Consider the following 17,869-nt stretch of genomic DNA (forward strand, 5'->3'; position numbering starts at 1 on the left):
AGGAGGTTAGTGAGGTTGTTGAGGTCAGTTTTCTGGAGAGGAAACTTAACCCCTTCAGACCTAAGCATGCTGCGTGTCTAAACCACTTACTACACTGAATTTAGTTGCTTTTGCCACTTCTGGGACATGACTGGATGAAACTTCACCCATCGAAATCAAATCATGAGGTTCGGCACGCCCTCTTTGCTATTTTTTGGCTCTTTGATAATGGCTGACCAAGCGCAACTTCAAAAAGGATAATGTAAAGTGCTAATTTGTCATTTAACACATTAACATTAACATTAAAAATAGCTAATAAAAGCATGAAACATCCCCAACCAAAAAATTGCACTTTGTCCTGGTGTTTGAGTTGAGGAAAAATCACTGCACATTTTTTATTTTTGCCCAGCGGAAAAAATGCGGATCTGAAAGGTTTAACCTGAGATTTGAGAGTTTGTCTGAGCTATTTTCCTGGTTAACATGTCTCAGCAGTACTTTGAGGCTTTACATTATGTTGTGTTCATAGGTGCGGCCGATCCGATCCAGTATGAGTATCGGTTTCCGATAAAAATTAATTCATGAATCAGATCGATTGACTCAACCAATGAAAATTTCCAATATATCTATATCTATATATCATATATACTGTATTTTTCGGACTATAAGTCGCATCTGGAGCAACTTATGTGTTATTATTTACGGTCGAGTCGGGCTGACCTCTCTCTCGCTAACTTTTCTTAAAAATATATATATATATTCATATGTTTGTACTAAAACGATGTATGGATGTTAAATAAAATAAATCATTTGGATAAAACGGACAAAGCGCTGTGCATGCCTGCGCACAGGAACGCAGTGGCCCCGCTCTTTTCAATCTTCCCTTACTGCCATGGCGTCCTCCGCGAGCATCCTGGTGTTTCCTTTTCGATATGGAGCAGCATAGTAGTGAGAAGCAAACAAAAGACAGGGGAATTGAAAAGCAAACAACTGCCGTAGGAGTGGGAAATGGAAAGGATTCAAATTGCTATACAGAAACCTGTGCCAGCTTAGCTGAATGTAAACGAATGTGGCGCATTGGTCTCATACGAGAAATATATTTAAAAAACTTTTCCAGCGTTATTTCATTGTGTAAATGCATTTATAATGATCAGAAAAATATGTATACTATTTAAACATTGAGAAAACTTGTTTTTTATTTCTGCCAACTCGAGAAGATTGAAATAAATGTCAAATCCAGACACGCAAATATAAAAGATATAAATGTTTATTGAATATACATCTTTCAGTCTTGTTTAGCTGGGAGAATTCGTTACAAAAGACAGGCTTTAATTTGTTATCATTATGCATATATGCACCGGCATCGTCACAAATATGATCACCCAAAACGCAACCACGCATTGCATCACCGTCTTTCCTCCTTCTCCTGAGTCCTCACAAATAAAACATAAAATTTCAGGGTTTTTTCGGGCTCGGCAAGCAAATCAAGTTAACTGATAAGGCTTAGGCCGCGTCGGGCCATAATACCCGCGGGCCGGTCGGGTCGGCCTGGATTTTTTAGGGCCGATCTAACTTCTAGCATCATGTAATGTTAGCATACCGTACACCTATTCAGCTTGTTGTTCTCTATTGTATTTTAGATTGCCTTTCAAGATGACATGTCTGTTCTTGGTGCTGGATTCTATCAAATTTCCCCCCAAAAATGCGACTTATACTCCGGTGCAACTTATATATGTTTTTTTCCTTTTCATTGCGGATTCTTTGGCTGTTGCGACTTATACTCAGGTGCGACTTCTGGTCCGAAAAATACGGTATAGCTATATCTCAAGATTTCGTCATTTAAGGTGCACGAATGTGCATGTGCTTTAAAATGTGTTTTGGGGTGCGCATTTACAGGTCCCACAGTTTTAAGTCATTTTGTCAAAAAAATCAGGTCCACTTTCATGAGCCACGGCTGTTTCACCTGTTTATGAGTCATCTTCATTTCTGATATAAGATATAGTTGGCGGCATTCAGCTCACATAATCTAGTGTTAAATTGCTGTAAAGAAATGGAACATTTTCTTAGTGCCAGTCAATCTGCCTTGAAGGGCTTCATGTTGGGAGTTTTTGGCTAAAAAAAATGAGTCTCGCCTAGAACTATAATTTTACACTGAAATTCAAAATACAGCGAGCTCGGCGGCCTTGAAAGAGCGAGTTTGGAGGTGGAAGTGGATTTTCGGGGGGGGCCAGGGGGGTCAGGCCCCCCTGGTGGTTGAAAAGTGCCATATGCTTGTAATTGACTTTCCTATACAGTATATGATTTTAAGATTAAGAATTTTCTGGTAAAATACTGTCTATAAAAGTTGCAAAGCAATAAAACAAACAACAAAAATGAATGAAATTAACAAAAAATATATTTTATAGTAAGTCAAATGTAAGGCAAGATTGATATTCGTAATTTTTTTCAAACCTAAGCTTTCAAAACGCGACAACAACTACTGAGCAAGAACCAAGGATTGAAAATATGGACCATGAAATGATGGAGACTACCGACAAAATGGTGGGCGGAGTTTCAATTTGCCCCACTAAAGCCCCACTAATTGTACAACAGAGCCACCACCGGTGTCTTGCCAATGTAGATACCCCTGTCAAAAATAGTTTTAAACAATTAATTGAAGCCAAAAAAAGAACCACAGTTATATATATTTTGGACATCAACGTTTATTAAACTGGAGAAAATTCATACAGGACTTGAATTACAGTAATATCAGTTATAGGTCATTCTACGAGTCAAACTGAGACATTGGCTTTTTTTACGTTTAGAACGTATGTTTCATGATTCGACAGAAAAAAACGTGTTTTTTTGTGTGTTTTTTTTAATGGATGTGCCATATTTTAAAACCTCGTAGATAACCACATCACCAAAACACAGAAATAAAGCAAATCAGTGCAGCGGAGTGGCTTCGCCCAGGGGATACAATTTTTGACAGGGGTAACTACATTGGCACGACACCGGCAGGCGTACCATATTCAATGGATGACGATCTTGGGGAAATGTATTGCCTAAGCAGCCTGATTTGGAATTCCCCTCAAGAATGATGGGAAACAAAAAACACTCATTTTCAACTTATTATTATGAATATTCTTGTAAGTTAATTTTATTGCTGACACTGCGTTTCGGGGTCATAAACATGTTGTGCCCCCCTGCCCCAAAAGTCAAACTCTGCCTATGGTGAAAGTCCCCAAATCAATTTCCTTCCAAAAAGGCCTATAAATACTGCAAGAAGTCACCGTGAGCAGCACGGGCATTAGCCCCAGTCAATCCACCTTGAAAGTGCACTTTTAGGCATTTTTGGCAAAGGTTAACTTGAGAATAAGGATTTGTCAGTGAACCAAGCCCAAAATGAGGCGGTCTCGGCAGCCGCCAGAGAGCGAGATAGGGATGGAAGTCCTGCTTTTTTTTTCTTCCAAAAATGTTTTTATTTTTTTATTTTTTATTTTTTTAAGTTTTACTCCAAGTTTACAGACCACTGCTAAGGGGGGGTCACTAGGCCTTAAGGACAGGTGGACTTAGTCCTCAGGTGATCCACAAGATGTGAGCGAACATTGCATACAAACACAAAACTTAACAAACAGCTAACAACAGCTAGCTGCGAAATTATTCATTATTATTCATTTAGTCAGTTTTTAATACTGTACAACAAACAAGTTTGCTCAGTTACAGTATTTTTACAGCATTAACAAAGAATAAAGGCTGCAAATGTGAATTTTTTTGTGCAACTCTATCCATGGCATACATACTACCAGATGATCCCAACTCAATGTGTTTTGGCAGTAGAAGTTATGTTCCTGTTAATTTTCTTAGTTTTATTTCCTGTTTTGTTCAGGGTACATCATACAGATGAGCAATGATGGCACTGCAAAATATTTGTCACTTAAAAGAGTAAATTGCTCTCCTAGACATACTTTATTTCAGGACTATTGTTGATAGCTCTCCTGGATTTTTCAAACGGCTAGGCATGCATAATATATATACATATAAATTTTTCAATAATTTATTTGTAGTTTACTAGGGTTCATAAGTATTAGTACCCCTGAGAAAATCAGTGCTAATATACCCTTTAAATCCCCGTCCCTCCTCTTTCTCCTCAGTCATCAGGCCCCCCCATATGGTGTCACTGTCAATGATAACCCCCCCCCGTGATTTTGCAAGTTCACCCACTTAGAAAATAGGTAGAGGTCTGAAATTTCAACCATAGATGCATTTCCACATATAGAGACATAATCTCAGGAAAAAAAAAAAAAAGTAAAAAAAAAAAAGTAAAAAAATCCAGAACGCACATTGTATGATTTTTCAATAATTTATTTGTAATTCGCTGGGGTTCATTAGTATTTGCACCCCTGAAAAAAATCAGTGTGAATATTTAGTGCAGATGCCTTTGTTTGCAGTTATCGAGTTCAGACGCTTTCTGTAGTTCTTCACCAGGTTTACACATATGGGGGATTTTGGCCCATTCCTTCAGGCAAATCTTCTACAGATCTGTCAGGTTTTCGGGCTGTCGTTGAGGATCCCTAAATTTTAGCTCTATCCAAATATTTTCTATTGGACTAAGGTCTGGAGACTGGCTAGGCCACTCCAGAGCCTTGATATGCTTTTTACGCAGTCACTCCTTCGTCAGCTTGTCTGTGTGCTTTGGATCATTCTCATGTTGGAAGAGCCAGCCACGACTCATCTTCAAGTCTCTGACTGAGGGAAGGAGGTTGTGGCTCAAAATCTGACGATACATTTCACCATTCAGAGGATGCCTTATACAGTACAGTCGTCCTGTCCCCTTTGCTGAAAAGCAGCCCCAAAGCATGAGGTATGGGGATGGTGTTCTTGGGATTGTACTCATCCTTCCTTCCTTCCTCAACACACGACGAAGTTTGCACCAAAAAGTTCTACTTTGGTCTTATCTCACCATATGGCTTTCTCCCATGACCCCTTTGCATCATTCAGATGGTCACTGGCAAACGTCAGACGGGCCTTCACATGTACTGGCTTCAACAGGCGAACCTTCTGAGCAATGCATGATTTTAAACCATCGCACCGTAGTGTTATACTGAGAGTAGCCTTTGAAATTGTGCATCCAGCTCTCTTCAGGTCATTGACCAGCTCCTGCCGTGTAGTTCTAGGCTGAGCCCTCACTTTTCTCATCATGAGTGATGCCGCACGAGAAGAGATTTACATGGAGTGCAAGTCTGAGATAGATTATCAGTCATGTTTAGCCTTTTCCATTTTCTAACAATTGCTGCAACTGTTGATTTATTGTCACCAAGCTGCTTTCTAATTGTCCAATAGCCTTGTCCAGCTTTGTGGATCTTAACATTTTTTTCTCTGCTGCCTTTTGAAAGCTCTCTGGTCTTGCCCATGGTAGCAGTTGGATTATGACTGACTGTGGGGTGCACCGGTGATGATAATAATAAGCTCAAACAGGTGGTGGGTGGGTGGTTACTCATGGGGTAAAGGTGGACTTTTTTTAAGGTAGACTGACAACTCTTTGAATGTCATGATTATTGCTAATTCTCAGGGGTAAAAATACCCAGTAAATTACAAATAAATGATTGAAAAATAATACAATGTGAGTTTATTTTAGATTATGTCTCTATAAGTGGAAATGCATCTATGATAGAAATTTCAGACCTGTACCTATTTTCTAAGTGGGTGAACTTGCAAAATCACAAGGGGTGCAAATACTTCTGCTCCTCACTGTATATATATGTTTGAAAAAAAAAAAGTTCTGGTATCTGAATTGTATCAGTATTGGAAGTGGAAAATTCTGGATTGGTCCATCCCTAGTTGTGCAAGGAAGCAACAGTTCTTAATGTAACCCAGAGACCCTAATCAGGAACATCTAGAATGAGCCTGCAGTGTACGCCTGTGAATGCACATATATATATATATATATATTTTTTTTTTCGTCTTCTCTTCTATCACTGACTGGTTAATTAAAAATAATATTCGAGGTATGCACAAGAGGGTTATTTTTGTTTTCTCACAGTTCATTTTACTAATGTGCTATTGTAGGGTCATACTGACACATTTAACAAGTATAACAGAAACTGATTGTCCTTTTAAATTGAAAACTCCCATTTGGAAAGAATATTGTCTTCATTATGTAGAATGAAGGCCTTTTCGCCTTATCTGTCGCTTTTGTCAGACCTCATTGACAAAATTATCTTTGAATCACAAATTGCTGTTCGCAGGTTTGAGTTTGTATGAAAGTTTAATCCCATGCCATGTAGAACTAAATGTAGGGTTAAATCATATCAAAGTTTTCTCCACATGCACTAGATGAAATATTTATCTAAATAAAAATAAGTTTCTATTTATGCTGTATTTATTTTGGAGTGACACAAAGTGTTTTGATTTTATTTTTAGCTGTGAGCTATTAATAAACTGAACTTCGACGGTCATTGCAATGTAAACTTTTCTAACCTTATCCCTAACCTCAATCATTTCTCTTTAAACAGACACCTTGGCATCGACCTTGTGCCAAGGAAAGAGTTTGAAATGGTGGACCCAGACCAGATCAGCATATCAGAGCTTTACAAACTGGTATGTTGCTCAGAATTATTCTTGAACCATTTCATTTTACACAAACTCTCCCTATGAATTATTAAACGCAATAAATTAAATATGTGAATTAGTGGTCTCTAAATTATAAAGTATGCTATGTCCCTGCAGAATGCATATACTACATCTGCAGCAATGAAAGGTTTCTGTGCACTTGGAGTTTTTTTTTTTTGTTTGTTTTTTTTTTAAAAAATATGTATAAGGCACTTTTTTTTTTTATTAGCATATACAGTATATATTGTGGGATGTTTAAGGATGTGTAAATGTGCCAATTATTAAATCATCCATAAGAAGGTGACTCACGAGAGCGGGCAAATTCAGCTGAAGGAAAAGATTTGTGTGACCTGTGCTTTATGCTTGGTCTAGTACCATATTGAGTGTTTCCTTCCACATGCGGGCACGTGACTCTGACAAGCCAGCAATGCAGATATAATGTAAAGCGACAGGTGATGGGATAGATGATGGGAAAATACTCAAAATTTCTTGCATGCATTCTCACAAGACACTCTTTGGCTTCATGGTAAATCATTTTATGTTATAAATGACTTGATGTACAGTATGAAATTGAACAACAACCAATGACTATAATTTTATGTAGATTAATTCATTAATTTTTTTGTGCAAATTATTCCCAAGTTGAATGCTCAGTCCAGAAAGTTTTTGTAGCTCGACCTTGTAAAAAAATGTACTTGATGAGCACAAGCTTGTTTTTGGCAGGTCTCAAGGCCCTGGCACTTTTTCAGTTAGGGGAGGACACAGGTTCTTTGGGGCTGCTGTGAAGCGTGTGGGCGATACAGCGTTAGGACGGCTTTGTCCTTTTCCTTCCCACACGTCGCTTCTTTTAGCGCTTGCAGCTCAATACGTAGGTGAAATGTTGTCCCATTTCAAATATAGGCGGAGGCATTAGAGCGTGTCTGAAGCTACGGTGCGGTAAATAGGATCAAATCTTTTGTGGGAGGGGACAACAATGGCTTGACTGCTCTCTCTTGTGACCTTTGCTCTTTTTTTTTTTTTCTTTCAGCATGTATCCAGCAGACACTGTGGTCAGCAAAGCACAAACCAGGTACACAACCTCAACATTTTTTTTTAAATTTCAGTCAAACAACACAGCTGATTATCTCATACATACATTTTGGTTTGTGGTTAGGGGTGTCCGACCAATAGCTGGTGGGACCTTTGCGACCCACCCCTCATTTTTAGTGGCCAGATTTCAATAATTGACACAGACACTGTTATGTTATGGGTGTTGTTGGCCAAAAGCGGGGTTAACAAATTCTTTCAGAAGTGCCAATGCTTGCCAAATAATGCTTCAGACACTTCATCAGAGTTCGGATTCACCCTCCTCAATTTATTAAGTAAAGTTAAAAAATATGAAATATGGCAAAGTTATGCAAAGATGTCAAAAGGTGGGCAACAGTCTCAAGAACAGGTTTTCCAGAAGGTTTGGTGCCTGAAGAACACTGAAAACGACTTTAGTCTTTGTGAGAATTTCTTATAGTTTAATTTTGCACCGGCAAAAATAAAATATCCCAATCAAACATGAGTCGACACCCAGTATCTTTAAAAAAAAAAAAAAAAAAAAAACCACCTGATTTAATCTCACCGATAATATAGAATTGGTAATTTATAAATTTAACCTGTGATTGACCCTGACTTGTATGATTAAATCCATCCATCCATCCATCCATCCATCCATCCATCCATCCATCCATCCATCCATCCATCCATCCATCCATCCATCCATCCATCCATCCATCCATCCATCCATCCATCCATCCATCCATCCATCCATCCATCCATCCATCCATCCATCCATCCATCCATCCATCCATCCATCCATCCATCCATCTCCTAATGCAGGGGTCAGCAACCCAAAATTTTGAAAGAGCCATATTGGACCAAAAAACAAATATGTCTAAAGCCGCAAAAAATTAAAAGCCTTAAATAAGCAGTACTTAGAGCAGTACTTTTCAAATAGTGGGGCGGGCTTCCCCCCCAGGGGGGTGCAGAGCAATGCTGGGGGTTGCGCACGTGACCGTGGGGAACATACTTTTTTGTCGTACTAGAATAACGTGTAATTGCACATCCACTCCGTGGGTGGCAGTGCCGCTCTCATTTTCAGCGTGTGCGCAGTATTTTTGAACCAAACAAGAGCACAAAGCAAAGAGCATTGGAGATAGGAAAAGCTTATACAAGGAAACGAAGCGTTTGTAGCATTTAGCTTTTGGCCTTGAATTTTAGTACAGTGGGAGACGGGGAAAGACTATTTACTTTGATTAAAAAGGTTTGAAGCGAATAGCAGGAATTATTTTTTTCAGCGAGTGCCAAATAATGCCAACAATCCTCCCGCTTTGTCAGTGTTACATCAGTAAACCAGTGAACACTGTCGGCATCATATAAGGTGGCATACCAAGTTGCTCAGTGCAAAATAACCCCACCATAGCAAAGGAGCAGATACTTCCTGCAGCAAAAATTAAAACTGTCCCTCTATCCAATGACACTGTCATTTTTTTCTATTAATTATATATATTTTTTTCGGTCTAATTGTTTGGCATATTGTTCTCATGAGTTAATGTTGCTAATCAATTTGAATTTATTATCATTTATTGATTTTATTGAATTTTATTTTACAGTATCAAACGGTCAAAAAATGTATGTATATAAAAATGTGTGTATTTTTACAGAATGGATGTTTTTTTTTTTTTTTTTTTTTTTTTTTTTTTTAAACTTTATTGTGAGTTGATCTATATGACATTTTGCTTTGATATTAAAAAGAACACAATGTTATGCAGAGTTGTACAAATTTATTACCGTATCGGTCCGAATAAAAGACGGCCCTGATTATAAGACGACTGCCTCTTTTTCAAGACTTAAGTTTGAAAAAAAGACTTTTTGAACACCAAATTAATTTTAATACAGAAAATAATTACAGTAGATCTGAAACAAATAATTATAACAATATATTTGAGAGAAAAAGCATGTTATTTTGTTATTTTGCCTCATTCAAATCGTAATATCTGAACATCTAAATATGTACTAAAGTGCAATCAGATTCGTAAATGAATGGCTTCTGGTTTTTGAAACATAAAAAAAACAATCTATTGTGATAAAACAACAAAATTGCAATAACCGCATTAACCATCAAAGTGAAGTCTAACTGTAACTGCAGTCTTGAAACAAATCTGAATAGGGAAAACATTGCAATAAAATGATGCAAACTGGTTAAACTTGAGAGTAGCTGAGATCTGTCATGACAGAACATCGCTTCAAAGATATCTGGCGCCATCTAGCGTCGCGAATGGGTATAATGTCTAGACCGCAAATATGAGACGACCCCCTCTTTTTCAGTCTTATTTCAATACAAAAAACACCGTCTTATATTCGGGCCAATACGCTATATATTATTTATATACAAAATGATACTACAGTATATTTACAGTGGCGGCAGAGAGTTTGGGGGGTGCGTAACATTTACGTCTTCTTGGGGGGGACGTAACAGAAAATAATTGAGAAGCACTGCTATAGAGAATGACGCACCGCATGACTACTCTGTTGTACGATGCTGCCTCAAGTTTAAGTTTATTACAATATCAATGAATTAGAAGAATGTTTGTGTCATGTTTGTTCTCCTACAGAAATCATATTAAAACAAAAAATATATCCCACCCCCTATCTTTTTCGATTCTGAAAGATATTTGAAAAAGATCCAGGGAGCCACTACGGGCAGCACTAAAGAGCCGCATGCAGCTCTAGAGCCGCGGGTTATTGACCCCTGTCCTAATGCATACTACTGATTATGGTGGTACTTTTTGCAGTGGACGATCTATTCTAGTGTGTTTTCAAGGCTGGTTACTACGCCAAAATCCAAAATTTGCATTATCACCTTTCAGATAGCTTTAAAGTATCAGGTTTTCCAAATAGCCACAACATACAAACAATATCTAAATGCTAATGAAATGGTTTTAGCATGGAATGTCAAAGCAGCCCTTGCAGTCTTCCGTTTATATTTATGCGCTTGGAAGAAAAAGATTGGACCCTCCAGCCAGTGCTCATATATGTTGTAGTAGTGTAAACAGGTTGCCATTCCTGATAACCAATAACACACGAGTATAGAGTGGAGTATATTGTGCTGACCTCCATCAAGGCCGAACAAGTCAACTCAGCAGCTCCAAATTAGATCAGCACCAAAATGAACACCTTTAGAGATAGCCCTCTAGCATATGCTCGAAATCCGTCATTGTGATTGATGAATAATTAATTTAGGAAATATCCCAAAATGACCTTCATGCAGTGTTCAAACACAAAACCCAACATCTGCATGCAACTTTAATGGGCTCTTTCTGTATTAATCAACTGCAGTACTGACTACGGAATTTTACTTTACTTGCAAATACTTGGTCTCTCAGTTTATCCCTTCGTTGCTAGGCTGACAACGTGAGACCACGCCATGGTGACAGTTGCCGTGTCCCAGTGTCACACCACCTTTTCATCAATCTGAAGAGCTTCACTTACAACAGCATCAGCGAGGACGCAGACGTCTTCTTCTCTCTGTATGACACTCGAGAGGCCAGACAGATCAGGTGCATGTAAACATCTTTCACATTACTGGTTCAGACCTGCTCTGCAACGGACACGGCCAACAATAAACGTGATTGCTTTGCAGCGAAAAGTTCATGGTGAAACTCAACAAAAATGGAGGACCAAAGAATCCAGAGAAGGTTGATCGTCTTTGTGCTCTCTTCACGGTGAGGGCCTCTCTACTCAGCCTGAAAATAGATTAAATTAACAACAGCTCTTTTTTATTCAATAACAAAACTGTTTTTCCATGTGTCTCTGCAGGACCTAAGTAGTAAAGACTTGAAGAGAGACCTGTACATTGTTGCACATGTCATGAGAACTGGTACAGTACTGACTTGTTTACAAATGTATTTACTAGTTTTCTCTCAGAGAGGTTGTCACAGGTTTTTATTTGTTACGTTTCAGGCCGCATGCTGCTGAACGACTCAAAGAAAGGCCCACCACACGTGATGTACCGACGACCATATGGCTGCGCCGTTCTCGCTATGAGTGATGTTTTCCATACTATCACTGACCTCAAAGAGGAGAAGGACTTTGTGCTTAAAGTTTATACGTGAGTAAAGCGATAGTGTGCTTAGTTTCCCTGCACTTGAATGCTGATGTGTTGAGAGTACAGCACTGTAATAATAATGAGACTTCTGAAAACTCATGAGATGGTTTTTAAGCTACCACAAAAGGCGCCTGCTAAAACTTAGCTCATGAGCTAACACGGGCAGGCGTTAGTTTTCACACTGATCCTTCATGCGGTTGTGCCCTAAAATAGTGTGTCTCGAGCAGAGCGAAGTGCCTTGAGGTTTGGAGATTTATTTTCATCCAAACATGCTCATCGCTCCGCCTGAATATGGCCAATTTTGGCCAGTAAAACCCCACATTGTTTTGCCCGACTAGTAAAACCCCACATTGTTTTGCCCAACAATCAGGAATCCTCCCTGACACTCGGGGCCAGCATGGCCGAAAACATTGTCTCTGGCAGCCGAGAGAGTGGCGTGATTTGCCAGGAGGTCTGAAGGTGTATTTTCATCAAATTATGTGGTTTGGCAAAGGTTATTAACTGCATGTTAAAAAAAATGAACCACATCAGAATTTAGAGTTATCGACATTATTAGTAAGTTAAATTGACAGCTTTCATTTAAAACAAATCTATGATTTTACATCGCGTTGGATGATATGGAAAAATATTCTGTCATGATATGGAGCATTTTGTAATATGATAACAATATGTCACTATTTCAATTGTTTGATGAAAACATGTTATTCAAAAAGTTGTTAATACTTAGTTGTATTTCGTTGTAAGTGGTTGATTCCTCCCCAGTGTAGTGTAGTAGTAGTGTTGCTCTCCACCACCAAATTTTTAAATTTTCATCAACTCTGTTTCATTTATGCACCGCATATCTGTGTTGTGTGGCGATTTATCACACTCAAGAAATATCAGCGCTGTAGACTTGAGCACAGTGCACTTTAAAATGTGTCGTAAAAATTGCTGATAGTGACGAATGAATATATAGTCTAATTTATGGTACTGTTGTTTAGTGTATGTGATATTGCCCACCACTAATTTCATTTGACAGGGTTTTAGATATTAGAGTCCTCTACTGTTTAAGAGGGAAGAAGCACCGCATACAAAATATCACAGACCAGTGGTAGAGCGCCACTAAAAATGATGATCATACCCCAGCCTTTTTATAGTTAGTTGACTGTGATAATGTCTCAGCTTTGGGCTAGAGGTCACTTAGACACACCATACCACTGGAATGGTTGCATTTTGGAGATTTGGCTTAAAATAAATGTCTCCACAACAAAGGACTGTTGTCGCCGGCCACTCTGCTTAGGCGAGAGACCTTCCTTCTGAAAAGCAAGCAGTGATTCAATGCTGTGCTGCCTCCAAACTGTCTGCTCCTATAAGGCTCCAGCCCATGCGTTTCCCCATGCCTTTCCCAGGGGCCTACAGGCCCTCAGTAATGAAAAAGACTGGTCGAGAGCTGGCTGTCAGCTTTGTTTAGTGTGCTGAGCATTTGGGCTGACGTGCTACTTGATAGCAACTCCCCCATGCTGCTACCTTTTCTCCAGGAGGAAATCAGCTTAGGGACACATGCTGTTCGTGCAGTCCCCATGTGCACAATTCCTATTCGCCCATCTGTTCCACTAATGGCTTTGCTGCCAACTGCCCTACCTGCCTGTTTTTCTCTCCAGATGTAACAACGAAAACGAGTGGTACCAGGTTCATGAAAACATCATCCGCAAGTCCAACACCAAATACTCTGCTCCCAGCACCAATTATGGTAAACACATTTACTGTGGGTCTTTTGAATATGCAGTGCTAACGGAGGATATTCCATCAACATGTTTTTTCGTTGCGTGTTTTAACAGTTTTGTCATGTGTTTTATTTTTATTTTTTTTAATAAGTTATTTTCTTCTCTAAGTGAAATTCGGATAAAATGATGAAACTCTGGATGCACTAATTCCACTTTTTACAGGCCAAGTGTGAGTACAAACATGGTACCTAAATTCGAGGACTTGCTGATACAGAGTAGGCCTACTGATACTTGATGATGGCATTATGTCTTGCAATTGTGGTCAAAATGTAAATATTTTTCTAAACACAAAACCTTTTTTTGATTACGGAACACATTTCACACAAATATTAAGCTATTTAGAGTAAGAACTTATCATCACTTACATTTTGCCATTCAACTGCATGTTTTTCCAATAGTTCTGTCGCAAGTTTCACTTAAAATTAGCTTGTAGCACAATGCAGTTCACTTACATGGGTTCTTAACTGAACAGTGGCACTTTGTTGCACACGCAGTAGATAAAAGACGAAGAAGGAAGAGCCAGAGAAGAATGTAGAGTCTGGTCCGGTGCCATGTCACCTCTATAGTAACTAGTAGTTATGCAGACACTTCACTATCAGTTGACGGGGAAAAGGGGGCACAGGACCGTTCCGTATTGGGGCTTATTTTCAAAAACTTAAAATTCAAAATATTTTCAGAACCAAAGCAGCTAGCGACCTAAACGCAGAACAGCCACTTCCCTTAGGAATATATGAGTCTTCATGAGCTTTGGCAATAAAAAAAAATTCAAAGTCGCTCCCTTATAAAATCCCGATTAATTATTTTTTTTATATACGTATAATACGGCTATAAAATTCTCAGATTTTATGCAAGATGCATAAAAATCACCAAATGCAGAGATAATCACCTATATTTTCAGGATCAATAGCAATATTTAACATATCATATCAAGTTTATTTCCTGAAAAAGTTTTCAACAGCTAAATCACTCAATTTTCACATCAGAAACATAATACTTGAAGAAAGTATGCAAAACCATCTTAATTTTACCCAACAAAAGCAAATTTTGTATTTTACTATATACAATTACAACTTATTGAGGTTGAAATCCAATGTCACTATTACCTCAGCACGTCTTGCCGGCTATCTGGCTCTCATCATTTTTAGATTGAAATGGTACATTAAGTAAAACACGTAAATGACGATTATTTGTTGTTGTATGGATGCAGAAATGTCTAAATAACTACTTTTTATGCCAAAAAAGGGCAGTTGGCCAAAAGTTATCTGATTATTTGAATGTAAAGTTACGCTTTTGTGTATGGATACAAAATCCAACATGGCGGCCATCTCAAAACAAAGAGCTATTTAAGTTGAAAATTCTTGTAAATAAATGCGTAAATCCCAGAATTTATATAGATATGAATATAAAACATTGGAAAGAGATCCATATAAGACATGCTTTTTCACCCCCCCCCCCCCAAAGTATAGTTACAAAAAACTTTTTCGTCACGTTTTTATCATTTATTTCACAACTTATCCAACACAAAACACCTACCGCAGTTGACGGTTTTCTAAAGATAACATTGAAAATGAAAGTAAATTCAAACTTGCCGCTCTTCTCTTTGACCGAATGTGGAAAAAAAACCAGAACATCACATTGTTTGATTTTTGAAGAATTTATTTCCAAATTTGAGTGGAAAATACTGTAAGTATTTGGTCACCTACAAACAAGCAATATTTTTGGATGTCAAAGAGGTCTAACTTCTTCTAACAAGGTCTAACGAGGTCTAACAAGGCTCCACTCGTTACCTGTATTAATGGCACCTGTTTTAACTCATTATCGGTATAACAGACACCTGTCCACAACTTCAGTCAGTCACACTCCAAACTTCACTATGGCCAAGACCAAGGAGCTATCGAAGGACACCAGAGACAAAATTGTAGACCTGCACCAGGCTGGGAAGACTGAATCTGCAATAGGTAAAACGCTTGGTGTAAAGAAATCAACTGTGGGAGCAATTTTTAGAAAATGGAAGACATACAAGACCACTGATAATCTCACTCGATCTGGGGCTCCATGCAAGATCTCACCCCGTGGCGTCAAAATGATAACAAGAACGGTGAGCAAAAATCCCAGAACCACACGGGGGGACCTAGTGAATGACTTACAGAGAACTGGGACCACAGTAGCAAAGGCTACTATCAGTATAACAATGCGCCGCCAGGGACTCAAATCCTGCACTGCCAGATGTGTCCCCCTGCTGAAGCCAGTACACGTCCAGGCCCGTCTGCGGTTCGCTAGAAAGCATTTGGATGATCCAGAAGAGGGCTGGCAGAATGTGTTATGGTTAGATGAAACCATAATATAACTTTTTGGTAGAAACACAAGTTCTCGTGTTTGGAGGAAAAAGAATACTGAATTGCATCCGAAGAACACCATACCCACTGTGAAGAATGGGGATGGAAACATGCTTTGGGGCTGTTTTTCTGCAAAGGGACCAGGACGACTGATCTGTGTAAAGGAAATAATGAATGGGCCCATGTATCGAGAGATTTTGAGTGAAAATCTCCTTCCATCAGCAAGGGCATTGAAGATGAGACGTGGCTGGGTCTTGACAATGATCCCAAACACACACCCAGAACAAAGGAGTGGCATTTCAAGGTCCTGGAGTGGCCTAGCCATTCACCAGATCTCAACCCCATAGAAAATTTGTGGAGGGAATTGAAAGTCCGTGTTGCCCAACAACAGCCCCAAAACATCACTGCTCTAGAGGAGATCTGCATGGAGTAATGGGCCAAAATACCTGCAACAGTGTGTGAAAAGCTTGTGAAGAGCCTCCGTTATTGCCAACAAAGGGTACATAACAAAGTGTTGAGATGAACCTTTGGTATTGACCAAATACTTATTTTCCACCATGATTTGCAAATAAATTCTTTAAAAATCAAACAATGTGATTTTCTGTTTGTTTTTTTCCCACATTCTGTCTCTCATGGTTGAGGTTTACCCATGTTGACAATTACAGGCCTCTCTAATATTTTCAAGTGGGAGAACTTGCACAATTAGTGGTTGACTAAATGCTAATTTTCCCCAATGTATATATCTAAAATGGTTTTTAAGCACTTAAAATGCAATAATTACTGGACTGTCTCAGAAAATTAGAATACACAATATTCTAATTTTCTGAGACAGTCCTGTATATTGTTCTATGTAAAGGACATCAGCCAAGGTCGGCCCCCCACATTTTTACCACGCCAAATCTGGTCCCCTTTGCAAAAAGTTTGGACACCCCTGCTTTAAATGGTGGATTAATGTACAGGACTGTCTCAGAAAATTAGAATATTGTGTATTCTAATTTTCTGAGACAGTCCAGTATATATTTTAAACATATTACTGTCCCACCGAATTATTTTTAAACAAGAATAAAAAAAAAAAAAAAAATGTTTGTCTTTATTAAATGCTTCATTGAGTGAGTCCACTCAAATCTGCTCAAGTTGCTCACTTACACACTATGAGTCGCCACAGCAACTATCTAACAAGTTAAACAATGTGAACTTCAAAGCGCCGCATGCGTCACTCATTTCTGACAAGATCAGACCTTAACCGTCTGTCAATCATTGTAAACTTTAATAAGCAACTCCAATGCACTGCCTGACCAACAGAGTGAGGGAGGAAGGGAGGGTGGGACTAGGTGATCGGCTTTGGACAGCTCATCTGTATTTATTTACTTATTTTTTAATTGAAAAAAAAAAAAAAAAATCCGCAGTGGACTGAGTGGGTGAAGTTTGAAGTGCGAACTAACGTGGGATCACTGTACTTTTTTCGCAAACAGTAAAGTTTTCTCATTTTTGTTATTAGGAAAATTTAGTCAGATTTCTTTTTATGCTCTGATGACAACGCTGCAACTAAAAGATAAACTCATCATGTTAACCTGCCTCTTGCAGATTCGCAAAAAAAATCTGTCATCATTTGTAGGCACTGCCAACAATTGCCTTATTGCGAGATATTTCTCACCCTGCATCTTCTTCTCTCTTTGCTCTCATCTCTCGTCTCTATCCACCCCTCTGTCTATCATCTCCTCCCCCACACTGACTAATGTCCTTTAAATAACCCTCTGTCCTCCCTTCTCTGCCCCCCTCATCTCTTACCCTTCTGCTTCCTTTCTTCCACTTTCCTCACACAATCCCCTTTTGCTCTCAGGCCTCATCATTTCCCTGCAGCTGTTGAGGGGCGAGTTGGAGCAGATCAGACGGGAGAACCAGGCGGTGTTCAACCGCGCCCTGGCACTCACGCGCAAACTGGGTTTTCCAGATGTCATCATGCCAGGTAAGGAGGCAAAAAGCGGTGGACATAATGAGCACAGAGCTACAGCGAGTGGGCTGGAGACCAGAGGCGGAGGGCAACTGAAGGTCGAAGATCAGTTTACACA

At 39.0% G+C, this 17,869-nt stretch overlaps 1 protein-coding gene across 2 annotated transcripts in view; it reads left to right on the forward strand.

Moving 5' to 3' along the window:
* The window catches only part of dock3 (dedicator of cytokinesis 3), a 93,537-nt gene that overhangs the window by 33,645 nt on the left and 42,023 nt on the right, over positions 1-17,869 (forward strand). For both annotated transcript variants that reach the window (XM_057818686.1, XM_057818694.1), the window contains exons 7-14: positions 6,471-6,555; positions 7,595-7,636; positions 10,999-11,153; positions 11,237-11,318; positions 11,413-11,473; positions 11,557-11,704; positions 13,342-13,430; positions 17,641-17,766. In XM_057818686.1, coding sequence (XP_057674669.1) covers positions 6,471-6,555; positions 7,595-7,636; positions 10,999-11,153; positions 11,237-11,318; positions 11,413-11,473; positions 11,557-11,704; positions 13,342-13,430; positions 17,641-17,766 — 788 coding nt within the window. The remainder of the gene's footprint in view (positions 1-6,470; positions 6,556-7,594; positions 7,637-10,998; positions 11,154-11,236; positions 11,319-11,412; positions 11,474-11,556; positions 11,705-13,341; positions 13,431-17,640; positions 17,767-17,869) is intronic.

Source organism: Corythoichthys intestinalis, chromosome 2, assembly GCF_030265065.1.
Source record: "Corythoichthys intestinalis isolate RoL2023-P3 chromosome 2, ASM3026506v1, whole genome shotgun sequence".
NCBI lineage: Eukaryota > Metazoa > Chordata > Actinopteri > Syngnathiformes > Syngnathidae > Corythoichthys > Corythoichthys intestinalis.